Source organism: Chiloscyllium plagiosum, chromosome 36, assembly GCF_004010195.1.
Source record: "Chiloscyllium plagiosum isolate BGI_BamShark_2017 chromosome 36, ASM401019v2, whole genome shotgun sequence".
Taxonomy (NCBI): Eukaryota; Metazoa; Chordata; class Chondrichthyes; order Orectolobiformes; family Hemiscylliidae; genus Chiloscyllium; species Chiloscyllium plagiosum.
The window spans coordinates 12,452,476-12,479,068 of NC_057745.1; the positions used below are offsets into that span (position 1 = coordinate 12,452,476).

At 41.6% G+C, this 26,593-nt stretch overlaps 1 protein-coding gene across 1 annotated transcript in view; it reads right to left on the reverse strand.

The window, feature by feature from the left end:
• igdcc3 (immunoglobulin superfamily, DCC subclass, member 3) overlaps positions 1-26,593 on the reverse strand; it is a 114,465-nt gene that overhangs the window by 86,075 nt on the left and 1,797 nt on the right. Inside the window, exon 2 of the mRNA XM_043677044.1 lies at positions 21,404-21,709. Coding sequence (XP_043532979.1) covers positions 21,404-21,709 — 306 coding nt within the window. The remainder of the gene's footprint in view (positions 1-21,403; positions 21,710-26,593) is intronic.

The window sequence follows — 26,593 nt, forward strand, 5'->3', positions numbered from 1 at the left end:
TGAGTAGAGCAGCTGTTTCAGAGAGTCCGGTGTCCAGTTATTGAGTGACATGTCCATCCCAGCACAGCGATGCACGCGTGACCAGCCTATCAATGTTCGGTATGCTAGCTTGCGAGAGGTGGTTGTTTTTTGGACCACGTTTCTTGCCAGCAGGCAAAGTGGAACTTGTCAAGGCTCCATTAATCAAGGGTCACCAGAGATTTGAGGTGCCTGCAGAAGGTTGTCCAAACAGATGAAGCAGACAAAAGTTTGGCCACAACTATACATTGGACTTCTGGTCCAGGATGAAGCTGGAGTAGGGCCCTTCAGCCAGCGCTCATCCACTCCAACCATTCTTCTTCTTCCTCCTGGTGTTTCTTGTTGTCTTCTCTCCCAGCATGGCAAGGCACGGCACAGCAGCCTCCAGCCTTTGTGGTGACTGTTTTATAAATTCTCAAGGATCGGGTTCGCAGGAGAGTAGTCTGACACAGACCAGGAGAAAAGAACTGAGAGACGAGTTTGCTAGAATATGAGTATTTTATTCCCCGCAGCGTCGCCTCAACCAGGTCTCGTACTTACAACGGGTCTGGTTTATACTCACTCTACATGTTACCGGAACTGGGAGCCGTCAGTTCTCGTAGAGCGGTTGCCAACAACCCACGCTCGGCGGTTAAACGTAACCCGGAGCAGACTCTACCGAACTGGGGACTTTCCCAGCTTATATACTCTTTCGAGATCTAAACATTCATGCGAACAACAGGGCAAGACTAAGCAACACCTTCCATTCCGGTAACATATTCATAATAAGATTCACACATGTATTGGGACATAATTTTAACCCTTTCACCACAGTGACCTTGCGTGGCGCCATCCCTGCCAGGTGGCACAGTCCCTGGCGTAATGTCTTCTCAGCCCAGAGTGGCAGTTTGGAGCGATCTCCCAGCCTCGTGCTCCTCACGCTGAAGCCTAGCGCAGTCTGGAGTCAGGGTGACTGTACACTAGGTGGGTGGGAAGATTGCTGTTCTGGATTTTTAGTTCTGCAAGGCTGGACATTTTATTTCTCTATTTTCTAATATCTTGTAAGTAAAGAAACTGTACCTTTGTAACTTCGTTGGTGCTGTATGAGGCAATGTACTGTAATTTTCACTGTACTCGTTTGAGTAAATGTGACAATAAAGCTAATTCAATTCAATTCAATCTCATGCTTTAAGGCAATAAGAGTCCCAAATTGTTTCAGAGAATTATACAAAAAAAGGACATCAAGTCAAAGGCAGAGCTGTTACAAAGGGCAAGTAGACTATGTTATCTGCAAGGACACCATGATGACTCTGGGCACAATTATACCACTATGGCCCACCTTGTCCAAACAGGACTGCGGCTTACCATTTCAGAACCTCCTGCCAACCAAAGTTAGGTGAACCAAAGCCTGTGTGAACATAAGAGCATCAAAGAGAATGACCACCACACAGTTCTTGTGGAGTCAAAGTCTCACATTCACAATGAGATCACCCTCCCAATGTGTTATGTGGCACCCAACACTGCGCTAAACAGAACAGACTTCATAGGTGACTTTAGCTCATAACTGGACATCCATAACATGCTGTGGGCCATCAGCAGCTGCTGAATTGTACTCCAGTGCAAGCTGCAACCTCAAGATCCAACATATCCCCAACTCTACCACTTCCATCAAGCCAAGGGAATAACTCTAGTTCAATTGAGAGTGCAGGAGGGCATGCCAGGAGCAGTACCTGTTGTATCATAAAATGAGGCATCAACTTGGCTACTAAACAGACTACTTGCATTCCATACAGCATAAGCAGCAACTGATACACACAGCTACGGTGATCCCATAGCTATTGGATCAGATCTAAAGCTCCGCAGTTGCACCACAACCAAACTTGAATGGTGGTGGACAATTAAACAACTCACTGGAGGAGGTGACTCCACAAATATCCCCATGCTCAATCATGGGAAAACCCAGTACATCAAGACAAAATGAAAGGGTGAAGCATCAGCCAGTGGTCTTCAGCATCACAGATGCCAGTCTTCACTCCACATGACATTAAGACAGAGATTCTGGCACTGAATACAGCCAAGGCTATAGGCCCTGACACCATTCCAGCAATAGTACTGAAGACTTGTGGTCCAGAATTGTTACACCTTTAGCCAAATTGCTCTATAGTTATGAACTGGCATCTACCTGACAATGTGGACAATGGTCCAGGTATGTCCAGTACACAAACACACAGAGCAAATCCAACACATTCCTGATGAAGAGCTTATGCTCAAAACATCAACTCTCCTGCTCTTCAGATGCTGCCTGACTGGCTGTGCTTTTCCAGCACCACATGTTTTGACTCTGATCTCCAGCATCTGCAGTCCTCACTTTCTCCAAATCCAGCACAGACAATTACCACCTCAGTCTACTCTCAACCTTCAGTAAAGCATCAAGGCTGTAGTTGACCAAGTATAGCATCAAGAGAGGTTAGCAAAACCGGAATCAATGTGTATCGGAAAAGACTCTCCACTGGTGGAGTTGTATCTGGTACATGGGAAGATGGTTGTGGTTTTTGGAAGTCAGGCATCTCAGCTCCAGGACATCTCTACAGGAGTTCCTAAGATTAGAAGTTGGAATATTCTATATTTGAGCTAATTGTATATCAATGTTTATATCTGAGAGTTTTGTTTATTTTTGTAAACTTGTAAAATGTTAAATTTCTAATAAAAATATCTAAAAAAAAAAGTGGGAATATTCATTGATGATCTCACGATGTCGAGCACCATTTGTGATTCCTCAAATGCAGTAGGACTTAGACAACATCCAGGTTTACACTGATAAATGGTAAGTCACATTCTTGCTACAAAAGTGCCAAGCAATGACCATTTCCAACATCAGACAATCCAATGATAGCCATTTAACATTCAATTGTATCATCATTGCTGAATCCCCTGCTGTCAACCCTTGGGGGTTACCATTGACCAGAAACCGAAATCGACGATTAACCACATAAATAACAGTGGATACATAAACAGGTCAGAGGCTAAAACTCCTACATAAGTAACTCACCTCCTGACTCCCCAAAGCCAGTCCACCATCTATAAGGTGCAAGTCACGAGTGTGATGGAATACTCCCCACTAGCCTGGGTGGGTGCAGCTCCGACAACACTCAAGAAGTTTGACACCAGCCAGGACAAAGCAACCGATGCATTTGACACCTCAAACGTCTACCCACTTCACCACCGATGCTCAGTTGCAGTAGAGTGTACTATCTACAAGATGTACAGTAACAATTTACCAAGGTTCCATAAACAACACCTACTAAACCCACAAATGCTACCATCTAGAAGGACGAGGGCAGCAGATACACAGGAAGACCACCACCTGCAAGTTCATCTCCAAGCCCCTCACCATCCTGACATGGAAGTATTTTTTGCTCAGTTTCACTGGGTCAAAATCCTGTAACACCCTCCCTGACCGTTTTGTGGGTATATCTCCAAATGGACTGCAGCTATTCAAAGCAGCACCTCACACCACCACCTTCTTGAGGGCAATTAGGGATGGTCAATAAATGCTGGCCCAACCAGTGATGCCCACACGCCATGATTGGACAAAGTAAAATGTCAGTTCTTGTACCTTGTGATGGCAGAATCCAGCTTTACACTGAAGACTCTGCACCACCTTGGTAAAACAATCTTTTGATGAAATGATTTTAAAAATAGTAATAAACAAAAGTATAGCATCAAGAGACGTTAGCAAAACTGGAATCAATGTGTATCGGGAAAAACTCTCCACTGGAGTCGTATCTGGTCCATGGGATTCAGCTGTGTGATGAGAATTCTCTGTGTTCCTTTGTAAAATCTAAGCACCACTGGGTGCAACTCCTTCATAACAGGCAACTGTTCAAAAGCAGAATTTTCATTCAAAATGATTATGCGAATTGTTCCGATGTTAAATTTTGACATAAGATTTGATCAAAATTCTGACAATGGGATTTTGAATCTGAAATATGCGCATACACTTCTGCTATTTTTCTATAAATTTCACAGTCATGTCAATGTCAATGTAATCTCAGGATAAGCTGCTGAGAGAAGTATGGGACTCACTGAAGGATTATTCCCTTGTAACCTTCTGAATGAGCAAATGATTGACGTCGTGGCTCAGTGGTTAGCACTACTACTCAGCAGGGTTGCGTGTTTGATTTCACCCTCCAGTGACTGTATGGAGTTCGCACATTCTCCATGTCTGCGTGGGTTTCCTCCAGGTGCTCCGGTTTCCTCTATCAGTCCAAAGACATGCAAGGCTGGGTGGACTGTCCATGGTGAAAGCAAGGTTATGGAGATAGGGTGAGGGGCTGGATTTGGGTGGGATGTTCTTCAGAGGGATAGTGCAGACTCAATGGGTTGAACAGCCTCTTCCACACTGTAGGGGCCTGTGATTCTCAGCAGAAACAGAGACACACACAAAGCTCAAATTCACTTTGGGCCTGAATCACACTACAGTGGTGCCACTTACAGCAATCACATAGGTGCCACAATATCTTCATCATGGGTAGCGTACTAACTCCATAAAGAGCCATGACTCACCAGACAACAACGGGAAGGCAGTCCCTGGAGAGAAGGCAACCACCAAGTACCAGGATGTCTCAAAGAGCAACAGTTTTCCAGCCCATTAAAAAAAAGTTCACCAAGCTTGAAAAGGAGCAATTTTAAAATATTAATTCTCTTCCTTTCTCCACAAAAGCCGACAGACATTGAGTTTCTCCAGCAATCTGTTTGTTTCAGATTTCCAGCATCTGCAGTATCTTACTAATCTTGAAAAGGACTCTAATTCCTCTGACTGCATTAATCTATAATATTTCAGAAGACACCACCAAGCAGCTAGTCAAAAAGCAACGTGTTGCCTTTCTAGCTGGATGTTTAATGAAATTTTGTGTTATTGTAGCAAATTACACCTTCCTCTATGGTGGCACTTTGTCACCATGACAGTCTTCTCCCATCTAGTTTCATCTACTCTATCAATATATCATTAAACTCCTTCCTCCCTTACACACTTACCTACCTTCCCCTTCAATGCTGTTCTCCTCAACTACACATGGTAACGAGGTTCATATTTTAATACACTCTGGATGAAGATGCATCTCCCAAATTCCCTTGTGGAATTACAGTGACTAACCTTTTGATCATGGCTCCTTTGTATATTCAATCTTTTTTTGGATATTTATTTTTAAATCACACTTCTGTCAGAACAGGACTGTCCAAATATTGTCTGTGTATAATTGGTCAAAAATAGTCATTTTCCAAAGCATCACATTAAGGAAGTGTAGCATGATGGGCCTTTTTTTTTAAAACGGAGGCACTCTCTATTTGAGGTTTAATCAACATTACAATGATTTCATCCTGAGCAAGTCTCCAGGGCAATATCACTTTCCACACATTTATTACAGGATCATAGAGTGACATCATCTCCATGAAGTATCAAGTTAGCATGGAGTATATGATGGCTGTCCCTTGTGGGACATACAAAATCACAGATACACACGGACACCATTTAAGGTCTTGTCTCAGAGTGGTGGAAAAGGTTTGAGGGGCCCAATAGTCTATTCCTGTTCCCATTTTCCTTCAAATTTAATCAGACAATGAGGTATCATTGGCTGTGATTTTCATGTTTCTTCTTCCAACAATAAACTGGTCAAGAGCCCGATATACAAAACAAATTGCATCCCAGTATGCCATCCCTATTAATTACACACTCAATTGCATTATACAAATTAATTTATCTATTACTTGCAGCTAGACTGGAGGCCAGCTAGCTCAGTTGGCTGGTCTGCTAAGTGTAGATGAGATTAATGCCAACAGCCAGGGATTCAATTCCCATTCTGAACATAGATTTGGGACCAGCCCTCTCGCTCTGCACAAATTTGAAAATAAAAATCACAGTACATTGCAAGTAATCATCAAGGGTCGGTGTTTGAGCAGTGAAGGAGAGCAGCCATATTGTAAATGGCCATTTGGTATCAGCCATGAATCAGTGGAGCACTCTCAATGTTCAAGGTTCAAGTTCCACTTCAACTAAAGCACAAAAATCGTGACTGACATTCAGTACAATATTGAGGGAATGCTGCACTATTGTGAGGTGCCACCTTTCCAATGAGATACTAAAATAAAAATCCCTATCTGCTTGGGTAGATTTTCGACATTTCACGACACTAATCGGAAAAGGAGGTGGGGCTTATCCTCAGGGTGCTGGTTTAAATTTGTCTCTCAAACCAACATTACTTAAAAAAAAATTATCAGGTCATTATCACGTTGCCTTTTCTGTCAGAATTTGTGGTGAGTATACTGACTGCCACATTTCCTACATTACAATCACGGATATATTTCAGATATATTACAACCACAGATATATTTCAGATATATTACAACCACAGATATATTTCAGAATCACTTCATTGGCAGTAAAGCACTTGGAGACATCCAATGATTTTGAGAAGTGTTAAAATAAAAATGAATCTTTATTTTTTATTTATAACTGAAGTCACATGGTGTGATTTCATTTAGTTATATAGAATCTCACTCCACCATTGCCACTTTATTGAATCCCATTGCATCTAAATAATTCATTCCCATTCTACAGTTACCACAAAACAACATAAAGCACCAAACATTTTTGGAACAACACTTTTCTGAAGATAAAAAAAAGTTTATGAGAGCCACATATTGACCCCATCTACCCACCATTTTATCATACCCCTCAATTGCTCCTCTTTGCAGAAATGTATGTGTTTCAGCCATAATACCCAACCTCTGGCGCATTTCTGTTTTTGGTCTAACTCTCTGGCCTTTAAGCACCTGGAGAAGTCGATCTGTTGTTCAAACATGAATGTTTCCTTTAGAACATGATAAGAGAATAATGCAAACTCTCTCAATCTTTAGAATTCCTGATGCTATGTTATTGTAAATCCATCAATATATAATCCCAGCCCATAAATCTCTGTTATGATGAGCTTTAATCAGGCATTTATGTCAAGATTTACCACCATTTTTCTAATAATTCCCATTAAATCTTGTTACGTCAACTGTCAGAATAATGACAGAGAGACACTTGCATCTCAGAAAAATATTTGTCGACTAACAGTGGGCAATATCAGAGGACACTTAAGGATATGCAAGTAATGGTACAGTGTTAAGAGATTTTGTAACACTGAACATGGACTCCTCATCTACCTTGTTTGGATGCTACAACCTAGCATTATCACCTCGTTACTTAGAGTCTGAAAGAATTCTTCCAACATTTTCTTCTTATTTCTGTCCATATCTTGACTGCCCACTACTGTTTAGCTACTAAATAAAAATCAAATGAAGTATAGTGGGCCTATCCTTCATTGGAATACTGTATCCTCAACAAAAAAAAGAGACATTGCCCGCTACAGAGATGGATACTGTGCTTGTCCAACACCAGAATACTTCATACAACTACAGAGCTTCCACAGAGCTCGCTCAAATCCTTGTTGCGATTTTAGCACAACACTGCACTAATGGAGGTTCTTAGTATTTTGCATCATTCCCCCAGCACAGAAATTGCAGGCACCCATTCCCAACATTGAGAGGCATCTTCTTTCAACACACTGACCGCAGCACTTGGACAGACTCTAATACTGAAAGGAGAAAAACCAAAATGAACCCCAAAACTACAGCAGGTTTTAAGCAGAGGGGTGGATTATCAACCAGAGAACGAGGGCTTATTTTTAGTATTGCTTGACATCATTGGAAATACAAACAAACTGACTCCTTTAATATTCTACCAACAGTAATTCCAGTTTTATGCCCATGTGGCAAGTTGAAAATCAACACCCACACACTGACAGTATCTATTGAAGCAATAAATTCATGCAGCAAATACCATTAACATTGGTAATGGCATCCCTCAGATTGAGGTAGTGTATTGCACTCTTACTGCATCACTAGTGGCTCACCTGTGGCATTGCTTACACTTGCTTGTCTGGTGTCTTAATTTGCACAGAGGACATTTTCGTTGCTGAGAACAAAAATTACAATAAATGTATTCTTCAGAAGTATTTTTTCATAATTGCGTGGGGTAAAAAAGATAATATAAAGCCATGAGGTCAGGTTACCAACAGCCATTACAGTTCAGTGACCAGATTAACATTAGACATCCTATTAGAATATCACATTAAAGAATTACAAGGAAATATTTCAACTAAGTGTCATACTGAGAATGGATATTTTAATATATTGGAATTTACAAGTTGTTCAATAGCAGATGACACTTTGCACATAGTAGTTTCATTATATTGAATTTTAACTGTTTTTTAGCCACGGTAAAATGTAATCACAGGATTCTGTCACATGCTACAGAATAGTGAGATTTATGAACACTATATATTGGGTCTCAGACCTCACTAAATAACCACGTCCCCAACCTGGAAAGTTGGCAGAAATTCAGTGATTTGTACTTTATTGAAGTGACAACTTTGCATTGATGGACAGTCAACAAGACAGATAGGTGAACTGAGGATATCACATAAATCCCTCTCCCAGTGTTTCTAACAGCATGAAGGAATAAAAAATGAACTCTTGTCAATCAGAGGTCTGTAATATATGAAACCTAAATCAAGAAATCTCATGTATGAATGTACGCACACCAAACAAAATAGAAGTTCAGGTGCCCAAAATAAACCAAATCACCATATTTTTCTTGAATTTAAAAAAAAGGAATTTCAAAGAAATCTTAAAATGATCCAACAAATTGCTGCCTCTTACAGTGATCTCTATGGTAGATGATATGTTGGAAGAAAATGGATAGTTCTTTCTATCAAAGAACATAAGTCTCAGGTCTAATTTCTCCAAATCACTTGGACAGTACAGGCATTTCACTGTTGGTGCTGTTTTGTTTCTTTGACCATATGCAGTCGCCCCCACCATAACGTTCCAAGTGTATACCTATCAGACATGTCGACATTTTACTGAGACAACAAATTCTATCACCCTTTAAAATTTGAAAACACTAAATGAGCAAATTAACAACAGCTCCGAGCACATTAACAAAGAGCAAAGTGCAGTACCATCTGCAGACCATCACATGATACCAACCCCTGCACAGAAAACAGACAGGGGTTGGATACAAACCTCAACACAATATGAGATCCAATCCAAAGCAGACCTAGAAACACCCACTGCAGCACAGTGACAGAAACTATCCCCAGGAAGATAACAGATGCAAAAATGGTGACCAGATATGTGGATAAGGGTAAAGCTGTTGGTGTGATGCATATGGATTTCAGTAAGGCATTTGATAAGGTTCCCCACGGTAGGCTATTGCACAAAATACAGAAGCATGGGATTGAGAGTGATTTAGCAGTTTGGATCAGAAGTTGGCTAGCTGAAAGAAGACAGAGGGTGGTGGCTGATCGGAAATGTTCATCCTGGAGTTCAGTTACTAGTGGGGTACCGTAACGGACAGTTTTATGGCCACTGCTGCTTGTCATTTTTATAAATGACCTTGATGAGGGACATAGATAAGCTGCAGAGCTGGGCTGAGAGGTGGCAAATGGGGTTTAATGCGGACAAGTGTGAGGTGATTCACTTTGGAAGGAGCAACAGGAATAAAGAGTACTGGGCTAATGGTAAGATTCTTGGTAGTGTAGATGAGCAGACAGATCTCTGTGTCCATGTGGATAGATCCCTGAAAGTTGCCACCCAGATTGATAGGGCTGTTAAGAAGGCATACGGTGTGTTAGCTTTTATTGGTGGAGAGATTGAGTTTCAGAGCCAAGAGGTCATGCTCCAGCTGTGCAAAACTCTGGTGCGGCCGCACTTGGGAGTATTGTGTACAGTTCTGGTCACCGCATTATAGGAAGGATGTGGAAGCTTTGGAAAGGGTTCGCAAGAGATTTACTAGGATGTTGCCTGGTCTGGAGGGAAGATCTTATGAGGGAAGGCTGAGGGACTTGAGGCTGTTTTTGTTAGAGAGAAGAAGTTTGAAAGGTGACTTAATTGAGACATATAAGATAATCAGAGGGTGAGATAGTGTGGACAGTGAGAGTCTTTTTTCTTGGATGGTGATGGCTAGCATGAGGGGATGTAGCTTTAAATTGAGGGGTGACAGATATAGGACAGATGTCTGAGGTAGTTTCTTTACTCAGAGTAGTCTGGGCGCACTGCCTGCAACAGTTGTAGACTCACCAACTTTAAGGGCATTTAAATGGTCATTGGATAAACATATGGATGAAAATGGAATACTGTAGGTTAGATAGGCTTTAGATTGGTTCCACAAATCAGTGCAACATTGAGGGCCAAAGGGCCTATATTGTGCTATAATGTTCTATGTTCTATGTTCAAACTGTAGGAAGGCAACACATTGGAGCAGTATAGATCATGCCAAGAGACATGAGTCACAGAAAGTGTTTGGCTGATGAAACAACCTCTGGCTTCAAGGGAACATTGCTATAAACCAAGTCACAACTAATAGTTTGTGAGAAGTGTCGGCCATCCTTACTCAAACATCTGAAGAATGGATCTGTCATGGTGAACTGACATGGTTCTGAGCCAACATGTCACACTGGAGGATTTTGACACCACATACCTCCACTCCGAGAAGGACAGTCACAAAATGGTCTTTCGACCAATATGTGGTACCCCGACAAGAGGTCACTGGACGGAAACTAAAAAAAAATAAACAATGGCTGGTTTGTTCTCTTCATTTGTCTAGGTAGACTGAAGCTAAATGTGTTGCCCCAACTGAAATCAAATAATCCAGCAGACAGCATTAATCACAGCTGATTTATTATTGCTCTGTATGTCTCATCCCTCAACCATTTAATTACCATGACATTACAACAAGTCTGGCAGGACAGCACTTTAAACATCAGTAGGTTCTGCCATGCTGAATTGTCTTGATAATTCATAGCATTAATGCACTTTTCTCTTTAACATTTTTAAGAAAGACAATGTAAATTTCAGCACTATAGTGAGGAGAGGCACTGTTTTAGTTTCTCAGGAAGGCAAAACATAGACTGTAAACACAGACAAACATATACCCTAATAAACACAATACTCACACTTTCATACTCCAATATACTAATGGCCACATGCAGATCACAACCAACGCCATGCAACATACCAGCTATACCATGGCGAATATATCAATTCACATATGGCTACACATGGAGTAGTATGTAAATAACAAATGAACCACATTTAAAATACCAATAAACAAACGCGCACACAAGAACCTAAGACACACTCTGCTACAATTACTCTAAAAATTTAAAATCTGTATCTACCTCTCTCTTTTCCATCAAAAGCGACCTCAGAAACCACCTCATTGCAAGTTTTTTCCCCTCAAACTTCCTGTAACCACCTGCTTCAGTTTAGCAATTTGTTTCTCCCCACCCCCAACCCCAGTACCCCTCTGGGAAATATTTGTCTGAGCATTTCTTAATGCTTTGAAACTACATAAATGAATGCAGTACTGATACTAAGATGCTGCCCAACAAACATGTTGCAACTTCCAGGTACAAGCTAAATACTGAATGCGCTGGAAATCTGAAATAGAAGTGGGAAATGTTGGAAATACTCAGCAGAGTGAGCAGCCTCTGTGGACAGCAAAACCAGACTTCAGGTCAGGTCAATGCCAGTGTTCTGGAAACTTCTCCATTCTCGGCGACCCACGAAACCCATTTGATTAGCAAACCTGACAAAAAGATCAACCCCTGTTCATTGTTATCAAGTTAGTGTCAGAAACAGACTCCTGCTTCCCCCTCCACCCCGCAAGAAGTATTTGAAAAATTCACTGCACCCAACTTTTTCCTTGAAATCAATGGCTGAAATACTCATCAGTCGGGTTCAGACTCAAGATGTTGATGGTAATCTTTGCAAACGTGGAAGCTGCAAGTGTAAAAGTCAGACTTCTGTCTCATCCTGCATATTTTAAATGCAACTAACTTTTCATCACAATTCCAGCTATTTCTTCGCGCACACTGAAACCTATTGTCACTCTCTGCTGACCTGTGAAAATTAGTCATTCAGCTCGGTGACAGCAGCAAGTGCAAAATGTGACATCAAAGGCGCATAATAGGAGGCTCTTAGGGCTGACAAAGAAAACCCATTCATCACTGAACTTTGAAGAGATGCCAGCCTTTGACAGGCGTGTGATCCAGAGCTGCTCCACAGAAACCCAGATCCCTGCAGGAGCACAGCAGCCTGCCGTGAAGAGCTGTCCAGCCCCAGGAAAGGAATTCCACAGTTCCCAGAGGAATGTCGACCCTTTGATGCTGATAATGTCAACATGACCCCTTGGATGTATTCCTTATGTGAGGAAATAGTCGTGCTATCCAATGCGTTAGTGAGTGAATGAGTTGCCGTTTTACTAGGGGACAATGTTAACAAGTTTAAACAGAAAATGGTCGTGTTCTTCCTGCAGATAAATGCAGTACAGCCTCATCTCTCAGGAGTTTGGAAAAGGACAATGTTGCTGAACAAAATGAACGAGTCATCCAATGATACTGATGATATTTTACATGTGACATTAAAGCCTGAAAATCTAGATGCAGCGTGTATCAAAGGAAAAGGATGGCATCTGATATCACACCTTCTTCAACCCTTCCTTCCACATGTAGGAACTATATTCTCAGCCCAACGCTGGCCAATGTAAATTTACCCTTGCTACTTATATCTAATGGTTTAATTCTACAACAGCTAGCTAAGTGATGCAATCTCGCAGGAGCTGACCGACTCTAATTTATAGCAGAATAAAAGTGTGAGATTCACTCAGTCTCAAGACAGATTTATAGACCCCCCCTCCCCCTGCCACCACCCACTTTCCTATGATTTCTCCAAAACGTAAAACCTTTGAATATGTGGGACAGTGGGACCGTCAACCCACTCCCTGAACTTCATCACAACAGTGGAATAAACAGCCTGCCGCAATTAATGCATTCCAACAGTGTGTTTTAGACTAGCTACTGGAGAATAGATTACCCACATCTGTGAGGATTACATGAGAGACAGCAGTTTGGGCCTCTGCATGTATTGTATACTCCTTAACGTGAAGCCTATTCTCTCTCTCTGAATGGCAACATTTGAATATGAATAGGCCTGCGTTTTAGATTGGTGTCAGAGCCCTAAAAACAGACAATTTCTCTTTCACTTTTTAGGAGGCTGGTCCAAACATTTTGCTTTCTGCCATCTTGTCTGCCTTTTTAAGCAATGCTTTTCTAAAAATAAACCAGATGCTAGGTGCCACTTGGACAGAAAAGACGCGGATATTGGTCCACATTAAGCTTTCAATCGGTGGATTCGTTTCAACCCAAATGGCTTTAAAAATCCAACTGCAAATTGCACCACTTCAGATCATTCCAATGACAGTTTAAGCAGAAGGGCTCTTCTGAGGTGATAATTAGACCCATTCCCCTACAGCATGGTTGCTTAGTGACTGGATTGTGAGAGAACAATGTCAGAGACTGCTCTTATGACCTACAAGGACCACAGTTATTCCTGTAAGGATATTGAGATGATAAATAGCTTCCCAGGGACAAACTGAGTGAAACGTGTTGAGGGCCTCTAAATGAGAGAAAAAAAAGGCTTCAAAGAGATAACAGTGGAAAGAAGAAACCACATCTTGGATGTGATCTCGTTCACCAACCAAATGAACTCGGGTCACCTTTCTGCCCTTGCTGTCCTCTGACTGGGAGGGTAGCTATTTCTCTCTTTACAACTGAGGTTTCAGTGTAAGTACAGACAAACCCAAAGCAATCTCAAACCCTATCAGTATCAGAGCTCTGACAGCACATGGCACAATTTACCCTCAACACACCATATCACTTGCAAACTACCGTCACCACCTCCCTTCACTCCACTGAAAAAATTGATGTTCCATGCCACACCAAATTATTGATGATATCCCAGAGATTAAAACAATTAGAACAACTCATTTATTATACTTTGGACAACTGCTTTCCACTTACACGGAGCACCTCAGGTGACCTACAGAGCAATGGATTCTAAAAACACTTTAGGGCCTTACACATTCTGCATTTACTTGTTCAATGGTATATGTCCTTAGTGCTGACATTTGTCATCCTGTCTTGGTGACTTCTGTTTTTTCTCTTTGCATTTAACAGCCAGTGCACAGCCCCTAATGATTTAAACCCAGGTTTGAATTCACTGCCCTTTGTATTGTAAACCAAAACTTTGTTTTCTGTGTTCACAAACAGGACCATCACTTCGTGGGCCTCAGTTTGAAATCCCTCCAGGGTCGGGCCATCTCCACTTCATATTTGCAATCTTCTCAGCCCAACGGCTCCACACTGGTTACCATGCCTTCACTTAGCTTGGCCCTATACTCTGCAATACTCTCCCTACATCTCTGCTCACCCTCTTTACCTCACCTCCTCCATTTAAGACACTCCCCAAACCCTGAACCTTTTGACCAAGATATTGGTCACCTGGTCTCATAATTCCTGATGCAGCTGGGTGTCATATTTTGTTATATACTGTTTGCGAATAGCCTTGATATGATTTATCATGTAAACGAAGGTGCTTTATATAAATAGAAGTTGCCATTATATCAGATTTGTTAAAAATAATTAATATCGCCTCACATGTCTTCTGAAACCTTTACAGCTGCTAATTTCAGAACAATTACAAAACACAGAGTTCCCTAAAGACTCAGGCGCCTGGGTGGTTACAGACAGAAGACACCTACAACTTAGGGCTGATAAACCAAAGTTATCAGCCTGAGAACTCTTGTTCTCAGTATATTTGCTGCTCTCTCTGTTTCTGGGGCCTCTGTTCAGAAGCTGCTTGGCTGTGTGCTGTCAGAGCTGGAACTCAGCATTGTTCCCTCCTTGCAGCACCTACGTTAGGTCAAGAGCTATCTGCATGGCAGTTTTGTTTTCCCACTTGAACTAATGATGAGCCTTGCCTCCCTTATCAATTGCCTGGAGCAACACATTGGAAAGCAGCAGCTCTATGTGATGTGTGAAAACCTTGCCTCATCTCATTCTGGTACACCGTCCAGCAACATTCCCCCCAGTCGCCCAAGAACAAAGCACTGCTTCAGATAACGATCCCACGCAGAAAGTTGGCAGTGTGTGTATGCGGGGATTATACCCGGATTGGTTTGAAACAAGGGAAAATAAACTGATTCAATAAAATTCTTAATGGGCATACAATCTGGGATTAATTAGCAACTGGAAAGTAAGAACTTGCATTTACATAAGACTTTACTCATCCTCAGAACACTTTGGAAACATAGTAACTGATGATTTCATAGACAACAGGGTCTTACTAATAGCAAACAAGATGAATGACCATTTAATCTGGCTGGGGAATTGACTAGCACCAAATGCCATGCTGTCATTTTTTATATTCATTCATGGGATATGGGCATCATTGATTGCCCAGACAGCACTTAAGAGTCAACCAAATTTCACTGGGCATGAAGTCACATGCAGGTCAGGTCAGGTAAGGACAGCAGTTTCCTTTCCTAAAGGACATTAGTGAACCAGATGGGTTTTTCCAACAATCGCAATGAATTACAGGTCACCATTAAACTCTTAATTCCAGATTTTTATTGAATTCAAAATCCATCTGTCATGGTGAGATTCAAACCGGGGTTCGCAAAACATTACCTGGGTTTCTGGATTAACAGTCCAGTGATATTACCACCAGGCCACCACATTACTACCGTTCTCACCAACATTAACTGACTCCAGACGAGACATTGGTTAAAATTTAAAATTCTCATCCTTCTTTGCACATCATTTCATTGCGTCATCCCTCCTTACCTCTGTCACCTTCTCTAGCCCTACAACCCTCCAAAAGCTCTAAGCTCCTGGAATTCTAACCTCTTAAGCATTCCCAATGGTTATTGCACCACCTGTGCTTTCAGCTTCTGTACTTTCTGAAAGTTCTGAAAGTTTCTGTACTCTCAGCTGCCTCTACCCTAAACACTGAAATTCCCTCCTTAAAACTCTGACTCTCTGTTCCTTTTTACTCTGTTCAGGTGCTCTTTCATATTTGCCTCCTTGATCAAGTACCAGGTCAGTTTTCTATAATATTTATTTCTTTGGCTTGGTATCAAAGTTTGCTTTGTAAAGTTCCTGTTCCTAAGAATTTATGTGTCATCATTGGAAACCAGGTGAACAACTTGAGAACATAGAGCAGAAAAGGCCCAATTAGAATCTGATTTCAAAATACACAAGAATTATAAGTGAAATGAAAGTCCATCAAACCACCGCATTTTCCCATTTTCCATGAACCTTCAGAAAATAAGGGCACAAGTGATACAAGTACCAATGGGAACATGGAAAGAAATTACAAGACATTGTCACTAGGGCTTAGTAAATGTTCACCATCCATCAGGAAGAGGTTCATTATCAACTCAGAATGCCAAGGCAACAGAACAGATCAGCAGCAACACTAAAAGACCTGCTGTCCTTTATGAAGGCAGACAGAAGGACAGTCATCTTGCAAGTGATAAATCTACCTTATTGAGTGATACAATCAATGGTCTTCATCAGGAAAGTGTTTCAGAGGTCACATTGTGATTTACGAACCGAACTGACGGTTTCATCAAATTACACAAGATTGTAGATTGTCCAACCAGCTCCAAGGGAAACAGATTACAAATAGTCTCAAAATACACAAGAGAAAATGAGGTCTGCAGATGCTGGAGATCAGAGATGGAAATGTGTTGCTGGAGAAGCGCAGCAGGTCAGGCAGCATCTAGGGAACAGGAGAATCGACGTTTCGGGCATTAGCCCTTCTTCAGGAATGGCCCAATTGGAATCGGATTCCTGAAGAAGGGCTAATGCCTGAAACGTCGATTCTCCTGTTCCCTAGATGCTGCCTGACCTGCTGCGCTTCTCCAGCAACACATTTCCATCTCAAAATACGCAAGGCTCTGTATAGAATGGGAGATAGGTGTTCAAGATAGTCACTTCATTTCAAAGAGCTACTCTCCTTCCGCAGGTCTAAAGCAACCCTTTTACCAAGTGAGAAAACACGTGTCATCTCAGTTGAGGTCTTCATTTGAAACAAACGTTGAAGACTTTACACAGAAAGTGTAATTTCAGGATTTACCACAGAATCACAATTGTCCATTATCTGTATTTCCAGATTACGAAGTCTATCCCAAAAAAGTCAATCAGGTCTATTGGCTTCAGTCAGGATGCCATTATCTTTCTGATGTAATAAAGGGTTAAGACACAATCATATTTTTTAAACACCAACAATTTGTTTTCTGAGTGTAAGCCCTTTGTAGTAATTTGTGAATTTTGAGTTTTGTTCCAACTCTGCTTAGTCCAGAGATTTTCCAAAGGCATCTCTCTGTTATTTACCCACAAAGTTCATTTCTCTTTATAGTAATATTTCCGCAAGCCCGCATCTCGATTACATATTTATTTTCCCCGTGGGTTTTCAGGGCAAGAGCCGACCTCTTTGGTCTTTTCTGGAAACTGTTTAAGATGTTATCTTCAGTGTGTTGAACATGATACAGTTCCTTGTGACCTCCTCTTTAATTTATTAAACAGAAAGTGATGGAATAGGGCAGCACCATAGTGCAGTTAGTTTGCGTAGTAATGTATCCCTCCACAAAGAGCAAGGATGTTCTTAATGTAGCTATAATCAATCAAACTAGGCAGCTGGGTGCAGCATCATTGAATATGGATCTGGATTCCCTAGAATATGGGAACACTGAAGGGTCCACTAAATTGTATTGTTCCAAGATATTTTTCTAATCTGCTCCCCAGTGGCTGAGTGAGCTGCCCAGTTAACTTGGCTATTTCTTGGCTGTACTCTGCAGCATTGAAACTGAGTTACCCGCAGATTCTTCATTTTTCATTAAGGAACAAGTGAAATGCGAAGAGTTAGGATATCATCTACAGTTAATAGGAAACAAGTGGAGGCAAACAAATGAAGAGGTAGTCATTATGCTAAGCTATGCATTGGCTTCATCTGGCTTGCCTTCACTCAACTACTCTAGGAGATGGCTGACCTGTGTGCTGCTTGTAATTGACAGAATGCAGCTTTATAAATAATTGCAAAACCTGCGCCCACACCTCCTCCCTCACCTCCATCCAAGGCCCTAAAGGAGCCTTCCACATTCATCAAAGTTTTACCTACACTTCCACCAATATCATTTATTGTATCCGTTGCTCCCGATGCGATCTCCTCTACATTGGGGAGACTGGACGCCTCCAAGCAGAGCACTTTAGGGAACATCTCTGGGACACCTGCACCAATCAACCACACCGCCCCGTGGCCCAACAGTTCAACTCCCCCTCCCACTCTGCCGAGGACATGGAGGTCCTGGGCCTCCTTTACCGCCGCTCCCTCACCACCAGATGCCTGGAGGAAGAACGCCTCCTCCTCCAGCTTATCTCTCCACCCTTCAGGCTCTCTGCCTTTATTCCTGATGAAGGGCTTTTGCCCGAAACGTCGATTTTACTGCTCCTCGGATGCTGCCTGAACCGCTGTGCTCTTCCAGCACAACTAATCCAGAATCTGGTTTCCAGCATCTGCAGTCATTGTTTTCACCTGGTCAGGGAAGAGGATTGATCTAAGGAAGCATCTATTAAAATGACACATTGCACTTGGAGCCAAAAGAAAAAGCACCAAGGAGCAACAAATAAAATGAAATGAAACCAACGAAGACAAGGTTCTGAACTCTATCCAGATCTAACTCTGAGCAAATGGTTCAGACAACCAGTAAGTAATCACCTATTGATAACTTGCATCCCAGTGATAATTCACATCATGTAACCCTAATATCAGGTGGCTATTAGCATATGACTGCCATCCAAGCAGTTCAAGTCTAGTGCAATTTGGCCATTCAATTCCCAGGGAATTGAAGTACCTGAGCTCTTATAGAAAAATGCAATTAAGCCAATTTGTCTCCACAAATAGAACACAATAAATCCAATGAAGTAATGGTCAAAAAGCAGTCAATACACTGGTCAGCTTCTAATGGCTGACCTGTTCAATTCAGGTCAGGTTTAAATAACCAGCAGTTTAATGGTAACCTTGACAGGTTTCATTCCATTCAAAAGTGGGTCTTTCAGTAAATTAATTACACACTCTAGTGTCAGGGCAGGCCAATTTCTTTTAAAAAGGCTTTAAAGTGGCTATACTACTGCAACAGCAATACAGTCCCACATGAAATCAACGACAGGCCACAAAGAGCTATAGAAACGGTGCCAGCTTCCAACTCACTCAACATGACCTTCAAAGTTGAACAGTGCGGTGCTGGGAAAGCACAGCCGGTCAGACAGCATCCAAGGAGCAGGAGAATCAACATTTCAGGCATAAGCCCTTCATCTTCTGAAGAAGAGTTCTTGCCTAAAACGTTGACTCTCCTGCTCCTTGGATGCTGCCTGACCAGCTGTGCTTTTCCAGCGCTACATTCTTCAAATCTGATCTCCAGGGCCTGCAGTTCTCACCTTCTCCTAGTTGATTATGACCTTCAAAGTGGTCACTCTCATAGACCACTATCCAGACTAAAGATCAGCAGTTCGTGACGTTGAAACTTGAGACCTCCTGCCCCTAGCTTCTCACCATTCATTGATTACCAGAAAATATTCAGATACTGTTTTGTTTTGCAAGCTTTAATTTTCTTGCTTTTCCTGTTTAGACCATGTTAGCTTTCTGAGCCGTGGGGAGATACTGGAGGTTCACTCCGCTCTGAATCCTGTAAACACAGATAATATATGGCTTCTCCCTTTCAAGTTCCCTCAAATGTGCCTCACCAATCCAAACCCACCCCCCATAACCATTCTACTTTCCATCTTTCTGTGCAAATGCACTTTTGCACCAATCCCTCTGATGAGAATTTACCATGTGGCACCATGTGAAATTTTCTCTGGAACTGCTTTAATTGGAAGCAAAACCTTTCCATGACCTTCAGAGACATTTTTAAAGAATTTGTTCATGCAATGTGGCCATCTGGTCCATCCAGCAACTATTGCCCATCGCTAAGAGATGGCCCTTAGAGCCAGCCTCCTTGATGGGGCAGGCATATCAGGTAAGACAGATTTCTTTCCCTAAAGGAAATTAGTGAGCCACATGGGCTTTTATGACATATAACGACTGTTACACATATTTTGCCTCTATTATACATTGGGATGAAATCCAATAATCCCTGTGATACAATTCAGAACATGGTTTCCTTCAATAAGAACGCTTCATCCCATTTGGGAGATTCTGACATTTTCTGACTTGTCATGTATTAGGTCCCAATTCTTATCGAGTCACTGAGTAACTACAGCAGAGAATGAGGCCATTCAGCCCATTGTGCCTGACTCTAGATCAGAGTGGGGCTGGAAAAGCACAGCAGGTCAGGCAGCATCCTAGAAGCAGGAAAATCGATGTTTCGGGCAAAAGCCCCTCATCAGGAATAGAGGCAGGGAGCCTCCAGGGTGGAGAGTTGGGGGCCGGGGAGCTGGGGAGAAGGTAGCAAAGAGTACAATAGGTGAATGGGGGTGGGGATGGAGGTGATAGGTCAGAGGGGAAGGTGGAGTGGATAGGTGGGATGGGAGATTGGCAGGTAGAACAGGTCATGAGGATGGTGCTGAGCTGGAAGTTAGAAACTGGGATAAGATGGGGGGGGGAGGGGAACCTACTCATTGCAACTGCACCCCTGAGACATGTCATTGCTGACCAGAGGTGGTTTCCTAATCTTATGGGGACACCACCATACTCAACACTGTAGTGAAATTACACTTTAGCTCCAGTTATTACTATAATTGGCTGAACCTGAAGCACATGCCGTGGTTAGTGAACAATTTGCAGATGTCAATTTATTTTTAATGTATTCATTCACGGGACATGGATATCACTGGCTCGGTCAGTATTTATTCCCCCATCCCTAACTCATCCAGAGAGCCGATGAGAGTCAACCTCATTGATGTGGTCTTGAGCCACGTATAGGCTGGACCAGGTAAGGATGGCAGTTTCCTTCCGTAAAAGACTTTAGTGAACTAGATGGGTTTTTCCTAACAATCAGCAATGGTTTCATGGTCATCATTAGATTCTCAATCCCAGATTTTTATTGAATTCAAATTTCACTATCTGCCATAGCAGGATTTGAATCTGGGCCCCCAGAACATTATCTGGGTCTCTGGATTAATAGTCTAGAGATAATATCAGTAGATCATCACCTCAAATTAAATGAATTAATAAAACTTAAGTGAACATTTGAGAAAGAATGTGAATTTGGGAATAGTGTGGATAATTCTGATATTGTGGGGAAGGGAAGCCAGATGGATCTAGCATCAAGACAGAGACAGAAATTCAAATGTCTGTTCTAGTAACAAAATTCCTATGCTTCTCGAATTATCTTACCAAAATGCTGCCAGGTTCTGATGTAATCCTCCCTTCTCAGGAGGAACATTAGTTCACTTACTTGCAACTTGCACTTTTGCCTTCCGGCTGACCAGTAATCCTAAGTGGTTCTGGGCTGTGCAGTCATATTCACCCTCATCAGAGGAACCATCCTCCCTCAGCTTCTGAAATTTTGTGATGTAGAGTGATCCATTGGCGAGCAGCGAGATGTGTTCACTATCAGACAACAGCACGCCATTCTTCCTCCACGACTTGCTAATGGGCTGCATTCCTTCCACTTGGCAGTGCAGTTTCAGAGGATGTGCCTCAACTGCCACAACATCACTGGGTTCCAGGGTGAACGTCAATTCTGAAGAATGGCCTAAATCTACAAATATAAACAACAAAACAAATAATAGCATCATTCCCAATTTCAATTCTTTTACACGTTTAGTTTCAATGACAATATTGAATAACAACAAATCCACTGAACTTTTCCAAAGATAAACATTGCAGATTTAGAGGAATACTATCCACAATAAAATCAACAATTCAGTGTGATGTAGCCATTAAGGTATACACAGGGAGCCTTACAACTCTAAACAAACTTTGAATCCATCTTCACAGGTTACATCAGAACATGGCTAAAGCCAATTGTAGCAACCCTTCTGTTTCTATGATAGAAGTCAGTTAACTCAAAACATTTTAGACAGAAAACGAGAGGCCATTATGACTCAGTCCCACATCAGCTCAGGTAATTAACTATTGAGCCACTGGGAATGTTGCATAGCATTCATCTTATACTAGCAACTGTTCACAGTTTACATCTTTTCCTCACTGACTTCACTACAACAGGCATGTACTTGTAACTAGACTATAAGGAGTTGTATGTGTATAAACACACACACACACACAGGGGTAAGGGTACAACTAGGAACTGTATGTAATGTAACTTTACACATCAACAACTATGCATCCACGTATCCACATATGATTGCACCTTTCTGCATCAGATGAACCCTGCATGAATCTGCAAGATTAAAATTATTCATTTGCAACCACACATTTGATAACATTGCACAAATAATTGCATATATATGATTGGAGTGTAGACCATTATATGCACAATTAAGAACATATGCAGGACATTGCAGATAACATTATGTGCGTATCTGCAGACATTCTAGTAATTTGCAGAATGCGACTGCAATCTATGCAGCACCTAAACCTAGCACTTACCTATGCAAATACTGGGGTATGTTCTCAGGCTGAATGCAGTTTGGATCATGCATCCCTATCATCTTACATGGACAGTCATAGATAAACACACACACTCTCAGACATCCATACTACCTATCAGCTTCCACACATATCATGCAATCCAACAGATGCCTGGATACGGACATCTGCTGACATTCTTGGGAAGCCTCATATACATATTTAAAATTTGGTTACATTTGAAAACAACAAATGTCAAAAATTTATTGTTTTATCATGAATGTGCATCACCTTCCAAATACAATGGAGTAAAATAACAGAATTGTGTTTCATTTTTCCTTGTGTTAAGTGCTCAGGCAATCGATGAGAAAGAAACTATTCCTGGATGGCAATGCCTAATGTTGTTCAATTACAGCAGTTTTTATAAACATATAGTTAACTAAAGGCTGGCCTTAAGCAGCAGTTTTCATTCTTGCTGCTTGCACAAGAAGAACTTCCTCTTCCAATTAAGTCAGCAAAATCTAATCTGTTCAACATTCCTTTAGAAAGAAAACAGTCTCCACATTTCGACTGGTTGAAATTGGAATCTCAGGGGCTGCTTTCAATATGTACAACATGCCTGATGTTTAAATCCCTTTGACGTAAGAGCTAGCATTCCAGTGTAATGCTTAAACTCAACAACTTGCTTTATTTTAACAGTGAGGTTTTCACAATAAAGTTTGGTGGATCAGACAGTGAGGATCTATGCGGGCCTACTTTCACACAGCATGTAAAGACAATTAAGATAGTTTTCTGCAGGTAATTGCGCACATAGCATTAATGCTGTCTAATCTACACTAATCCCCATCAGCTTTAAATTTTAGATAAAATTGTTCAAATAAAATAAGCAAAGAACTAGTTGACCTGTACAACGGCAGCAATGCAAGAAAAGGGTGGACAATACAGAAGAGTTTCTCTGAAACAAATTGCATTATTCAGTAAGCATTGAGAATACTGATACTGGCTTTATCCATCATGGCCATTTTAATCTTATAGATGAGGGAAATGGTATCAAATTCTGTGTGACTGTGGCTGCTTCTCTTGGGATATGCTTCCCTAAACTTCCTTTGGGGTAGAATCTCTCAGCGTAGCAACCTGAGAGATGTCAAATAAAATGCATTCCTATTTGGTTGCATCCAGATCCTGTGTCCTCTTTTGTCCTCTGAACCAGTTCACCATTCCCATTTCATGTACAGTTATGCAGCATGCATTATGTTCCCTCTTGGCTGTTATTAGTGCTGTCTTCATTTTAAGACCTCCTCATCACCTGCTCTGAGTTATGGCTTCTGCTTTCAAGTAATACATTTGTGTAGTAGGTGACTTGGCTCATGCTAACCAAAACAAAATCTTGATTTTCTGTATAATAATTTTCCAATTGTTGCAGGCCAACCTTTCCCAGAGTTTGCATTCAACTGGACACTAGTGCTGAAAAATGATCTATGATAAAGCACTCTAAATGTCTCAGTTACTAGTCCTCACTTTACATTAAATACAGTATTTGAGAACAGGAACCACACTGTTTTATTCCAGTGAATGACAATTGGCTCAAATATGACTAACAGTGTTTGGCTTTGAAATGTACAATGTTATTTAAACTAATTGGGCCTGACCCCTCATATCTGATTAAATCCGAATTTTAGTTCACTGGTGGCAATTATTCACCAATATGTGAAATGAATATCACAATGTGCAAATTTGTCTTAACGCTGCTCAAGGCCCTCTAACACCTGAAGTGTAATACATTGCTTGATCATAATTGGACAGTAAATTTAGTATACATACAAATCTCTGAACCCATCTCGCAACATCGATAGGATGGATTCTTTTCAAGTCCCATTCAAACTTACTGTGTTAGGAAAAGCTGCTCCTGAGTCTTTTTATGCTCAAGTATTTTTAAAATATTACCTTGCAGGCTTTGGAGTGCATTTGAACACCTATTTATACTTATACATTAATTTGTTCTGTTAAAGTGTCATTTAGAAAGAACCCCTACAATCCCTGTGTCACCCTCAACATCACCACCACCTCCTCCATTCATAGGGTGGATGTGACTTCCATTAACACAGCAGCCTCCACAACTCACACACAGAAGTACCTATGCCAGATATTAGCACAAGAAATATGAGTCCTACATGATCAACTTGTTCCTTTCTAAAATTCTGGGCCACTTTTCTTTCCAGAAGGCATCAAGATGCCAGATACTCAAGAATCCTTTACCCTCAGCACTGCAGTAAAATATGCCAAAAATTAATATCCAGCTTTAGATTGTACATTCTCAGACTCTCTTCCCTGTAAACAATAAGAGCAATGTTTGAGTTTTGTTTCTGGCTCCAGATTTAGACAAGGCTCTAAAATTATAATACTGCACTTCTCCAGAATAATCTTCATGAAGTGCAGCTCAATTTAACACAACAGCTCCTAAACCCAGGAAGCCTTCCTTTCCCCTCATGCCCAAAGGCAAAAGATGACAACCAGGTTGAAAGTCACAATCTCCAGAAAACATCTTTAACAAGGCATGTGCTTGAAACCAAAAGACAGTGAAAAAGGTAGATCAATTAAGAGATTCTGTTAGTGTCACAGGTCACTTTGGAATGATCTCTAAACCTCTCTTTAGGTCTGAATCACATTCACAAGCAGAGTTCTCATACTGTGTAGAATAGGACCCATTGTTATCTTTAACAGATCATACTTCAGGGTTATGAATGTGAATAAATCAGGATTTACACATAATGCATGCACTCCTGTTGGACACTGTCCCTGACTGACAATCCTATAGTCCTTTACTGAGACGCACTATCCTTTAAATTTAAAAAATCTTCAAAAGCTGAAAGTCTGACCCAAAAACAGAAAATGCTGGAAGCACTCAGTATGTCAGGTAACATCTGTGCAAAGAACAGCGTGCTTAACATTTTGAGTGTGGACTCTTAAATCAAAATAATTGCTGGGTGTTAACGGGTTTTTCTGCTTTTGTTTTTGCTGGTTATATCCTTTGTTTGCCTGTTTTACGTAATACCAGATTATCAACGTAGTGCTCTCCCATTGTTGCTCTCAGCACAGTGTGCTCCCGAGGCCCTGTGATATGCAGTGATTCTTTGCAAAGAACTGCAATCACAAACTCGATTTATTAGCAATGCATGTTCACTGCAGACTTACATTAAATAAGAGTGGCCATGGACCACAAAGTGGTTGCTCCCAGCACGTCACCATTGCCCACTGAATTTTATTTATGTGATTAACAAAAGGAAGACTTTCATTTACATAGCAGCAGCTTCCTTGACCTCAGGATGCCCGAAAATGTTTTACAGTCAATGGCATTCTTTTGAAGTGTGGTAACTTGCATAATTGTACAGCAAGCGTTAGAGCAGGCGCAGATGTAGGAGCAGAAAGTGCTTGAGAAACACGGCAGTGCATACAGCTCCTGTGTTCTGTCTACGTTCAGATGGCTCCGTTCTCGTCAGGCAGGTCAAAACTAAACAACTGGATAGAATGACGAGGGAGAGTTGAGAAACTTAAAGTTGGACCATGTTAAGTGCAAGATCTTGGTGGGTGAGGCAGTGCTATCGTTGGGACAGTGTCTCTGTGGGGTTTAGAGTTTGAGGGGTTGAACTGAGGAGAGAGTGAGGCAGGGTCTGGCACCATGTGCTTTAACAAAGAGGGTCACCGGCCACGCACTTTACCGTCTCCCCCTCCATCCCCTCCCTGGATTCCAGCCCTCCCGCGGGGGCTGTGCTGATATCCTTCTTCCTCCCTCCCCCAGCTTAGTTGAGGGTGGTTCCCAGAATTTTAAATTAAAAAAAGAAACCCTCGAATCGCTTGAGGGTGCAGCTGCGCTTTCACTGACATCGTCCAGTTTGGATGCTGCAGAAACCCTTCAGCTCAGCTCATCAGCTCCCACACCCAGATCACGAACCCTCCCCCCTCACCCCCAATTTACCAACCTCCCCTCCTCCACCCCACCTCAACTCATCAAGCATCCCCTCCCCCCAACTCACCAGCCTCCCCCTCCACTCACCGA